The 11623-nt window shown below is 60.3% G+C and overlaps 1 protein-coding gene across 1 annotated transcript; it reads left to right on the plus strand.

Moving 5' to 3' along the window:
- Positions 1–2052: 2052 nt before the first annotated feature.
- Positions 2053–10975, plus strand: RSPO4 (R-spondin 4). The gene is made up of 6 exons (XM_084218184.1): positions 2053–2082; positions 2797–2940; positions 5820–6008; positions 6276–6419; positions 6509–6694; positions 9660–10975. Exons 2-6 carry the CDS (start codon positions 2862–2864, stop codon positions 9731–9733), a joined length of 672 nt encoding a protein of 223 aa, XP_084074310.1. The 5' UTR covers positions 2053–2082; positions 2797–2861; the 3' UTR covers positions 9734–10975.
- Positions 10976–11623: the final 648 nt, after the last annotated feature.

Genomic DNA, 11623 nt, shown 5'->3' on the forward strand with positions numbered 1-11623 from the left:
TGACTGCATCCCTGCTGACCTGTGGGCCCGGCGGGACCGCACTGTCCCCTCCAGAGCCCTGAGCATCCCGAAAGCAGCCACTGGGATGGTGCCACGGGCGTGTGCCCTGGGGCGCCTGCCGTGCCGGGAAGCAGGCGGTGCAGCTTTGGAAGGTCACCAAGATTTTTCCGAAGATGAAAGTGTGCTCAAGTGTCAAACAAACTTTCCAAATTATCTTTCTGGACACTTTCTCCCTTCTGCTTTGGAAGACGGAGGAGGAACATTTCATTCCCTCTGTGCTGGCGTGGAGCGGGGCTGCGTGAGGAGCCGGGAGCTGCCGGCGGCACCCGCGGCTCAGCCTCGCTTCTCCCCGACATCATCCCTGAGTCACCGAGGGTGCTGCCCTGGCATCAGGGCTGGGCTTCCCCCTCCCCGGAGCCCCCCAGACCCCTCCCAGCACAACAGAGGGTTGCCAAGTGCAAAGTTAAACAGCAGACACCGCCTCTCCTCCCACCGGCAGTAGGATTTGTCATAAATAGACAAATTAAGGGAAACGTGTGGATTTCTCTGCTCTCTCAGGGATACCTGGCACACAGCAGCAGGGGCATGGGGACTGTCGCCCTTGGCAAATCCCCCGTGATCCCAAACAGCTGGGCATGGGCTGAGCAATGGCCACGTGGTGCCCCCAGGATCCAGCACTAATGAGAACTGTCTAATTAGTGTGTCCTCCTGTGACGGGTCACCCTGGCAAGGCTTGTGCCAACATCTGCTCACCCGTGCCAGCAGCCAGAGACCGTGACCTGGAATGAAGTGCTGGCCCTTGCCCAGTGTTTGCCTCCCAGGTCTGGACAAGGAAATTCCCTATGGGCTCCAGGGCAGCTGTGAGGGCACCCAGCAGGACTTGTGGGAGCTCCTTGCCCTGTGGCATCCACGTCTCATCCCAGTCACTGCCATCCACACCGATGCAGGTGCCTGCAGCCAGGGTTTGGAGACACTCAGATATCCCCAATGCCATTGCCATGTCCCTATTCTTCTGTGCTGGGATGGCAGCAGCATCCCCATGTCCACATGGGCTCCAGCCCTTGCAAACTCCTGATGGTGATGCCATGCTGCAGGTTTGGTTGTTTATAGAAATTTTGTCTGAGCCAGATGCTGCAATTTATGCATTTTATGTGTAATTTTTCAATTTATTTCATAATTAGAAAAAAAAAAGCTAAAGTGATCCCAACCATTATTACTCCTGATTTCCTCAGTTATTACTCCTGGTTTCCTACAGTGAGGCCAAAGAGGTCTGAAATGGCTCCTTTGTTGTCTGATCATTAACCCTTCAGGAATGAAATGCAGCAGTGCCGGATGGGAGCGGTGGGGAGAGAGGTTCAGGGGGGCTGGAGGAGAGAAGGGGAACAGGAGGGAGAAATTCAAGGGGTAGAGAGAAGATTAACCCCAATGTACTGTCCCAGGCATGGCTGGACACCCCAGGACACAGATGGACATGTCCACTGCAGCCCTGGGGGTGGTCCCCTCTGGTGCAATGAGTTTGCTGGCTCTCAGCACCCCCAGCCCGTTCATCCCTCCCAGGCAATGCAGACCCAGAGCATCCCGGGTGGAAAGGAGCTGGCGTGTGGGATGAGCAGGTGGATGATGACCTGCCCCAGGGTGCTCAGGGGGAGTCCTGTGTGCCCAGAAAGTCTCTCTGTGCCCCCTCTGGGGGAGGAGAGGGGCGCCGTTTGCAGGTGGTGATGACAAGAGTGAATGCGCTGTCACTGGGGCTGTCACTGGTGGCCAGTGGCTGGGAGGTCACCAGGCTGTTCCAGGGTGCAGCTCCGGGCACAGGGTTGGGACGATGGGACGAGTACGTGGGGCTCCCACGATGGGGACCTGTGCCTGTAGGTCACCTGGGTACCTGGCGAGTGACGTGTCCCCCTCCTGTCCTGCACCCCACTTCAAACCCACCCCCTAGGTGGGTTTTGGGGAGCACAGCGTGCAACAAGGGGTGTGGACAGCCGCACGGGAGCCCAGAACAGCGCAGTGAGCTCGTCTTGGCTTGGAACAGCTTGGCACAGCTCGGCTCCGCTCAGCTTCGCTCCCGCAGCTCGGAGGGAGGTGAGTTAAGAAGCGCTCGGAAAATCAGAGTCAGCTGCAATCCTGGGGACAGCCGGGGCAGACCCGCAGCCGCCGCCGGAGCTGCCGGAGACCCACCACGGCTCCCGGCGACCGGGGGGTTCAGCCCTGCCCGGGGGGCTCAGCCCTGCCCGGGGGGCTGGCACTGCCACCCCAGCCCTGCGGGGACTCGGAGCGGGGGGCTGCGCCGGGGGGGCTGAGCCGGCGGGGCTGAGCCGGGGGGGCCGGCGCAGGCAGCGTCACCCCCCTGGCTCCACCCCCCCAAAATCGCAGGGGGCTTCGCTGTGACCCCGGCGCTGGGATGGCAGCGGGACAGTCGGACCGCGGCGGGACGGCGGGACGGTTCCCAGCCGAGGTGGTGGCTGGAGTGCTCCGGGGGGATCCAGCCAGGGCGTTTGCCAGTCGCTTTGTTGCTGCTGGGGGATTTTTTTTTTTCTTTTAGGATTATTATTATTTTGAAAGGGAGGGTGAGGAGAGGAGAGGGGGCTGACACTGACTATAAAGGCAGAGCTCCCTGGAGCAGCCGGCACTTCCCCGTCACCATGAGCACTCCCCGGGCCTGACAGCCCCAGCCTGCCCCACGGTCGCCGGCTCAAGCTGTCCTAGAGTGTGGCTGTGTGTCCGAAGCTCGGGTTGGGATGGTGTGAGCCCGGAGCCGCTCGTCGCCCTCCCATCACCCCTCACCGGCTCTGGCAGGAGCCGAGCCCGCCAGCCGCTTGGATGATTTGATTTCTTCCCTGTCCGACATCACTCCTGCCCAGATGCAGTGGATAATATTCATGTTGCTGTTATTCATCAGCTCCATGGAAATGCTCACGCAGAACCGGTGGAAGAAGCAAGGTACGGTGTGCGCAGTGGGCTCGTCCCGCTCGGCTCCTGCGGGGTGGCTTCGGGACACCAGGCTGCCTGTCCTGCCTGCACGGAGCGGGAAGGAGTTGTGAACCAGGGCCGGAGGTGCCAGCAACCAACCTACCCCCAGCCCCTCGCCTTGAGCCCCCTTGGGGACCGTCTGTGTTCCCCCCGGGTGCATGGCACGGGGCTGGCTTGGCGGTGTGGGAAGATGCAGAGCACAGCCCCATAGCCCTGCCTGCCCGGTGCCAGCCCTGCCTTTGGGGCTGGCAGGAGACAAGGGACACTGGCTGGCACTGGGACCCGCTCTGCAAGCCCCAGCAGAACCAGACACAGTGGGGATAGCACAAAATGGGCTGATTTTCTGATATTTCCTTTCTCTGCATAGCACACTAAGTGCCTTAGGAGTAAAACTTCCTGGAAGGATGCTCAGAGCCATGGCAGGCGCTGCCTGTCCCCTGCTCCATCCTTTCCCCAGGAAGAGGAGCCAGCTGAGCCCCTGCTCAGTGCCTGGGCAAGGGCAGGGTGTGCTGCGGCTGTGCCTGGCTTGTGCCCCCTCCATTGGTCATGTGTCCCCTCACCCGGCAGTGCCAGGCAGTGCCAGCTGGCTGTGTGGAGTGGGTCCAGGGCTGGGTCTCAGCTCTGTGCCAGGAATACCTTGGTTTTGGAGCCAACATGTGCCAGGGTAGGGGCAGGACCTGCCAGGACCAGGGCTCTCAGGGCTGGAGCCTGGAGAGCTTCCCTTGAAGTTGTTCCATGCTAAAGGCATGCGGAGGCAGTAGGTGTGGGTGATGATGTGGGTGGCCAGGCTGGTGGCCAAAACACCCCTGATGGGAAACAGCCAAGCACCAAGAGGAGCTCCAGCTACCACTGCTTGATGCTGGGTAACACAATGCTCCAAAGGCCTCAGGTCTTGGCAGCCTGGGGGTCTGGCTGTGCCTTAACACCTCAGGCAGTTATATACCCTGGGATAACCTGCACAGAAAAGCCAGCACAGGGTCCAGGAGCCACGAAAGATGCTGCAGCACCCCACAGCCTCCCTACTGCCACTGGGAGCTCTGGTCCGGGCAGTCCAGTGCCCCAGAGACTCATGGTTCCCAGCAGGACTGGGCATAGGGTGGGCAGAGATGGGGGATGTCACACCCATGTCCAGCAAACTCAGGTACTGCCCCACGCCCAGTGCCCATCCCAGCTCAGCCCTGCCCTCTGCCATCATCACTGGACAGGAGGAGATGAACCCCTCTTGTTCCTAATCCCCAAGCCCATGGTTTTGGAGTGAGCCTCATTCTGTTGCTCCCAGTGTCACTCTCTGTGGCAGAGATGTGTGTCCCATGCCAGCAGCACTGTGGAGTGGAGGAGGACAACCCCACTTCTCCCAGCTCCATACCATGGGATTATTTCCAAAACCAGGGAGAGGAAGAAGGCCCTGGAGCCCATCCAGGCTCCCTACCTTATTTGCCCTGGCTGGACGTGGAAGGAGAGCAGCAAAAAAACCCCCTAAATATCAAAAAGAATTAGGGAAGGGAAAAAGGCTCGTAAATCCACGGATCTCCAGGGAAGCCACTCCAGCTGCAGCCAGGAACACAAATGTTGTCAGCGTTTGGTAAATATGTAACGGAGACCATAACAACTTAATGGATCCAAGGTGCTTCGTTAGCGCTCCCAGCAGATGCAGATTTAATGAGGGCTCCTGGCAGAGCTGCCATCCCAGACAGTGTGCCCTAGAGAAGGGACTGGCATGAGCCAGCTTGGGGACAACTGCATGGCACCACAGCACCCTGGCTTGTGCCAGGGACCAGCACACGGCGCTGAGGTGGCGAGGCATTGCGCGCCATCATTGTCTGACAAAATCCTCCACCAGCATCCCCCCAGCTTCCCAGCACCTCTGCCCCAGCCCCACAGCCATGGGACGCTTCTGATGCAGCTTCTGGGGTCAGAGGGACCAGTGCCAGGCACTGCTCCCAGGGCTGAGTCTGTGTCTGTGCTGGGCAGCACTCAGCAGGTGGCTCAGGCTTGTAGCAACCTTGTGTAGTGGAAGGTGTCCCTGCCCATGGCAGGGGGCTTAAGATGATCTTGAAGGTCTCTTCCAACCCAAACCATTCTGTGATTCTATGGTTCTATAGAGCCCAGGTCCTAAGCATGCTGTAGCAGGGCTTCTGGCACAGTCACTGCTACTCAGGCTGTGGAGCCAGAGCCAAACAAACAGCTCCCAACAAAGGGGCATGGTGAAGGCATTGGATGCCTGCATGCAGGAGTTCAGTGCCCCCTTTTGTGGCTTTTCTGAGGGCTCAGAGAGCAGGAGCAGTTGGCAGTGTCTCTGTGGCCTGGTGGATGTTGGCACCCTGTCCTTGTCCCTGGGAACAGAGGTCACCCACCTCGGGGTCAGACACCCTCCTACAGCCTGGAGTACAGCACAGGCAGCCAGGGAGGCAGCAGAGGCTCTTGAACAAACAGACATTCTTTTCTCAGCTCCTCTTGAGTGCATCCAAAATGCCCTTTGTCCTCTGACACTCAAGAGGCATCAACTGATTAATCCAGGTCAAATCATATTTCTACCCACTGACCCCGTGGCTGTTCCACTTCCCACGGGATGGGCAAGGCTGGCTTGGGGTGTGGCTCAGACTGTCACCCATGGGCAGTGCTGGGCATGGGGCAAACCCTCAGTCTGGATCTTGGAGTGCTGGAGGCCATCAGTGCTGACCCAGCTGGGAGCGATGGCTCCATGCGTCCCTTTGCTGCAGCCTGGACAGAGGTGGGGATTTGAGGAGCAGAGAGAGGTGGGGTGGCATTTGCAGGGACAGGACAGTGCTGTCCCCCGGTGTGTCAGAGAGAGGCCACGGGGCTGGGGTCCCCGTCATTTGTCCCCGCAGCGAGTGCTGGCCTGCTGGAAAACTGCACGGGCTGCGTCTTGTGCTCCGAGGACAACGGCTGCATCACCTGCCACCACCGGCTCTTCCTGCTGATCTGGAGGGACGGCATCCGCCAGTACGGGATGTGCGTCCACACTTGTCCGCCGGGCTACTTTGGTGTGCGGGGTCTGGAGGTCAACAGATGCACAAGTACGTCCCGCGCCAGCCGCGGTCCTCCTGCTCCTGCTCCCCTCGGCACCCTGCGGGTCCCAGTGCTGCGGGAAGGGCAGTGGCTTCATTTCCCACAGCATTCCTGGTGACATTGGATCCAGGAGCGGTCGGGTTGGGGGGGGGGGGGGGGTTTCGTTCCCTTTTCCCTTGCCCAGAGCCGCAGCCTGGACCCCGCAGGTTTTGGGTCCCCGGTGGGTGCCAGGGGTGCCCCGGGCTGTCCCGCTGACCGGCCGTCCCTCCCGGCAGAGTGCAGGTCGCCCAGCTGCGAGAGCTGCTTCAGCAGAGACTTCTGCATGAAGTGCAAGGACAAGTTTTACTTGTACAAGGGCCAGTGCTTCCGGCAGTGTCCCCCCGGCACTGCGGCACAGCCCGGCACCCGCGAGTGCCAAGGTAAGCAGCACCCGCACCCGCGCCCGCCGTCCCCGGGGACGTGCCTGGCTCCAAGGGGTCACCAATCCGTTTTGTCCCCGTCCCTGTAGAGACGTGCGAGCCGGGCCCGTGGAGCGAGTGGAGCGCCTGTACCCACGAGAGCCGCACCTGCGGCTGCAAGTGGGGTGTGGAGACGCGGGTGCGGGAGGCACCGGAGGCTGCCCGGGAGGAGGGGACTGCCTGCCCCGCGCTGCTGGAGACCAGGAGGTGCCGCATGAAGAAGCACTGCCCGGGAGGTGAGCACCGCGCCGCCGGGGCTGGGGACAGCTTCGCGTCCCTCCAAAGTGAGCCCGAGGGGCGCTGCAGGAGGATGGTGGCAGCAGGGGTCTGGCAGTAGCCGGCAAACCATGCTGTCATCTCCCAAGCATTTTGAAACTCTGGGTAAAGCCGTCATCTCAGGCACATGTGCTGAGCAGCCCTAGGGCTGGCTGCTCCCACCTGGCAGTCCCCGAGACTGCCTGGGACGAGCCAGTGTCCCCTTCCATGCTGGACTGGGCTGGACTGGGCACTGGCACGAACCGCCGTGGTGGGATGAGGCTGCCAAGCTCCAGCTCCCATCCTGCCACGACGTGAAGGGAGGCTTTCTGTACTGCAGCTGTGGGTAAGGAGGGTTGAGACACACAGAGGAGGTTCCTGCAAAAACCTCTGAGCTGCCTAAAAGCTGGAGTTCTCATGGAGGAGGAGGGCATCACCCAGGGGATTTTCTGGCCCTGTTTTGGGAGACACCCCAGGGCACAGTGCCCCTCCATGGCTCAACTGGCCAGATGTTCACTCATGCTCCTGCACTTCCCCCACCTCATTCCCAGGCTGGGGGCTCCCTGGCTCAGGGATCTCCCCACCTTTCACACACCAGACCCACTGCAGGGTCTGTCCGGGCGGTGCGTGCACGGGCGCAGGGCTGGCGGTGGGAACCAGGACGTGGCTGATGTCATTTTTGGATGCAGGCGCCTGGACTGAAGCTACCCTAATAAATCTCCACTTAATAACTGGCAGAAAGGGGGATGCATGAGATACCGAAGTGAAGTGCCTGGCAGCAGATCTGAGCCAGCCAGGGTTGCGGTTCAGAGCTGCGGGATTGCTGCGCCATGGGATGAGCTGGCCGGCACCGCCAGCGTGGCGGCGATCAGGGAGGACAGCACTGGGGGGTGGGGAGAAAAAGGATGAAGAAGGGGGGCAGCAGCAGAGGACGTGATTGCTGGGCGAGGGCCATGGAGCCAGGAGAGAGGTTTCATCCCAGCAGCATCAATCATAAGTAATATTTTCCTGCTGACAGTGCAGAGGAGCTGATTCCCTTCCCCACCCAGGTCTCAGGTCACGTCTTTGGGGTGCCAGGTGGCTTCGATTTTGAGGATGTTCTCCTCCCTGCTGGTGTGTGGCAGCTCCAGACCCGCAGAGCTGGTGACAGTTTGATGCAAGAAATTTAGTGTTGGAGGACAGGCTGCTCCGGAGCACTGTGTCCTGGAGAACCGTGCCCGTGCCCTGCCCTGCCTGGCACACAGTGGGTCTCACTGGCAGGGACTGCTGTGCCTGTGTTTCAGGGACACCTCCTCTTGTGAAGTTACTGGGAAGGCACTGGCACCTCAGAAGAGCGCTTGGCCTTCTGCCTCTGCCTGTGCTCCTGCAAGCTGGAAGCCCTGGGGCTACAATGGTAGTCTCAGGGACTGGCAGGACTCTACTCTTGAGGCTGCTATTTGGGATCAGTTTCAGAGACAGGCCTGTCCCTTGCCCAGCAGAAGGAATCCCATGAGTGCCCCCCAAGTAACCCCCTCAGGAGAGAGCAGCCCCTCCATGTGTCCCACTCCTGGGCAAGCTGTTTGCAGTCTCTGCCACGGCAGAGCGTGTCTCTGCCCTCGCTCCCAGGCTCCTGCCCGCCTGGCCAAGTGCTGGGTTATGGGATCCAGATGCTGGAGGAGGACGAGGAGTTCACTTGATGCATCTGAGGCACCCCCAGCCCAGGCGAGCCAGGGCAGGCGGCCGAACCCGACCGTGTGATGAGAGATTTGTGCCACCACTTCTGAGCCATCCAGGCGGCTGGAAGGGAAAAGCCGCCGCGCTTGGCCGTGGCACAAACCCCTCGCGCTGCTGTAAATCTGCCTTGGGTGTCTGTCCCGCTCTCCAGACGCTTGGCGTGCGTGCTGTGCCCTCTCCTTTGTGGGTGGCAACTGTCTGGAGATCAGAGCCGAGAAACAGGGTTTCAGAGCCAGCCAGGACAAGAACTGGAGCCCTCAGAAGGGACTGGGGACAACAGTGCTGGCACACGCAGCACCAGGGACAGTCATAGTCCCTTGTGCCCCTCACAACACTGAACCCCCCCATGTGACACTAATTGGAGTGGGCACAGAGGGGCAAGGACCCACAGAGTTGCCCAGTTTTTGGGGCAACCGTTCTGCTCTGTAGCATGGACACCCCCTCCCAGTGGAGCCCATGGCACTGCAGGGTTTATCCTGAGTCCCTGTTTCTTTGGTGTCTCAGCACCAACACCTCGGGCAGCTGGAGGGTGTGGGACAGCTTCTTGGGGTGAGCAAAGGTTTGGGTCCCAACTGCCTGACCCTGGAAAGCTGGCACTGGGTTGACCTAGGATGCACACAGGCTCCACCAGCACGTTGGTTGTGCCACTGGGATGGGAACCATCCACACGTGGAGGGAATCCACAGGGAGAGAGAATTAGCACCTGTGCAAGGATGCGCTCCAAAACCACCTTGCTCCCCAGCAGGCCCAGATCCTCCCAGGGATGACTGGGTCCCATGGTGGAGGACAGGTTCCCACATCATGGCAGAGCTCAGCACAGCTGTGCCATGGCTGTGGGGTGTTGGTGCAGCCACTGCCCCTCTCCAGCCCCCAGAGTCCTTGTTCAGAGAGGAGCTGGAGTTTCTCCAGGCAGCTTCCACTTGGGTTGAGCTGCCCCACCCCATTCCTAGGGATTTTGGGGTACCAGGACTGAGAGTCCAGCCATGGGAGATGTGGGGACAACGTGCCAGTATCCCTCTGCCCATGCCATCAACACACCCAGACCCCCCACAGACCCACACCGCTGTTTCATGACCGGAGAGAGCTCTGGGGTCCCCAAAATCAGAAACTGGGTCCAGCACTAAAACCTTGAGGGATGATATGGGATCAGCATCCCGTGGATGGGGCTCAGGTCAGATCATGTTGCCTGGCCAATGAGCGAGCACTCCTTTTCTTCTCCTTTTTCTGTTGCAGAGAAAACTGAACCCAAAAATAAAGGCAAAAAGCGACAGAAGAAGACGAAGACAGAAAGGCACACGGGCACCTAGCAGGCACCAGCACGGGAGCTGGGGCACCATGGCAGGAGCTCCCAGCCAACTCCTGCCACAGTGCTCCAGCCACATCACCCCTGGTTTTCCATCCACAGAAAAAAAAAAAGAAAAAAAAAATTGCACAATTTTCTCTGCCCCCCCATCCCCCTTTTCTTTTGAGACAATTTATGGCCTGTAAAACATTTCCTTTTCAGAAAATCTAATTTGCAATGTCCAAAGCAAAGCCCTAGGGCTTGGGGAGGGGGTGGCTCCTTTATTCCTCTGGTCTTCCCTCTCCCCTAGCCTGCTCCATCCCTTCCTCCAGACGGGTGGGATGGGGTTAGGCTGGGGTTGGACCCTGCTAATGAAGCTGATGCCTGCCTGGATAGTGTTCCCCAGGGCTGGGAGATGCCCTGGCTCCACAAGGTCCTGATTTTAAGGGAGTGCTGGGGGGCACAGTGCACCCCTGAGCTGCTCCAGGTGCTGGATAGTGTCCCCCATCCTCAGCCACTGGCGTGGGGAGCAGCAGGACTCCTGGGGTTGGGGCCCCACTGGGGACTGTGCCATTGCTCACAACAACCCAGCCTGGTGCTCAGCATCCCCACTGGCACAAACCAAGGGACAAATCCTGCTCTCCTGGGGCTCTGAGGGCAGCTGGACCTCCAGACTGGCAACTCTTCTTGGGATCGTGCCATCCCAGGACTCAGCACCCTCACGGGCCAAATCCTGCCATCCTCAGGCTCACAGAGAGGCTCAAAGAGCTTCTTTCCCAGCTGGATGTGGGCACAGGGTTTTGGGGTGACCGTATCTGTATTCAGTCTAGGACAGGGACAGGCACAGTGTGAGTACAAGCCCAGGCAGGGGATGCTGCTGCGTCCCCAAGCAGCGCTGCAAAGCCCTCCCAGCCATCACCAGGGCGTGACCGTGGGGTGCTGAGCCCTGGCGTGCCCCTCCCTGCCACGATGTGTGTGTCCCAGGCACGGAGGGCTCTATCGCGATACATACCGTGTGTGTGCTTCAATCGCTGTCCAGCCGCAGGCAGCTCTGCGTTTGGGGATTGCCGGGGTGCGAACTCCGGGCCTGAGCGGGAGCAGGGGGAGGCCGGGGCTGGCCGCGGGGTGTCGAGGCTGCGGGAGCCGCACAGACCCTTCAGGACGGGAGCGCTGGGTGTCAGCACCGAGCCAGCCCCAGAGCCGGCACAAAGCTGCCGGAGCATCGCCTCCGATCGCTTCATGACAAATAAATGGATTAAACCCCCGGCATGGCTCCTGCGTCCCTGTTTTCCCCATTCCCACGAGCTGCTGCCGGAGGGGGTTTGGGATGCTGGCCGCGGCCACGGTGCAATCCCGTATTCCACAGCTCTGCAGCTTGGTCCCTGTGGGGGGACACCTGCCCTGCCCCCCCAGCACTGGAGTACTGGGGAAAGAATTTGATTTCGAGTTTTTAATGAGCATCACTCATTGCCTGAGCCAGCAGCGGGGCAAGCGGCAAGTGTGACGCCGGGACTGCCATTCCACAGGACTGGGAACCACCAGGGTTTTTTTCTGGGTGTTGGAGAAAATCCCCCTCTGCTAAGATGCTTGGACATCCCCTTGGCAGCCTGTACCCCCCACCGGGATTGTCTCCTCCTGGGGGACACAGCCCAGATCCCATCCCAGTCCATGGGCTACCATACGTGGTGACCCCCAGTTCTGGTCAGAGTCATCAGCCCCCGACAGACAGACAGACAGACAGATCTGGGCACGCTGAGCCCCATGCACAGTCTGTCTGTGTCCTGCCAAGCCCTGCCTAGGACACAGCCCTCCCTCCTCCTGGTCCCCACGGGCTCATCCCATGGCCGGAGCAGCGAAATGCCGGCCTGGCTCCCGCTGGCATTATAAATAGCCGGGGCTCGGGGAGGGAGCTGCG

This window comes from Fringilla coelebs (assembly GCF_963513975.1).
Source record: "Fringilla coelebs genome assembly, chromosome: 18".
NCBI lineage: Eukaryota > Metazoa > Chordata > Aves > Passeriformes > Fringillidae > Fringilla > Fringilla coelebs.

What these genes read in the sequence shown, in the direction of transcription:
- RSPO4 (XM_084218184.1), top strand. Translation starts at nt 2,862, where the DNA reads ATGCAGTGGATAATATTCATGTTGCTGTTATTCATCAGCTCCATGGAA. An exon ending in CGGCACCCGCGAGTGCCAAG is followed by an intron (nt 6,420 to 6,508) that starts GTAAGCAGCACC and finishes CCGTCCCTGTAG; the next exon opens with AGACGTGCGAGCCGGGCCCG. An exon ending in GAAGAAGCACTGCCCGGGAG is followed by an intron (nt 6,695 to 9,659) that starts GTGAGCACCGCG and finishes TTTCTGTTGCAG; the next exon opens with AGAAAACTGAACCCAAAAAT.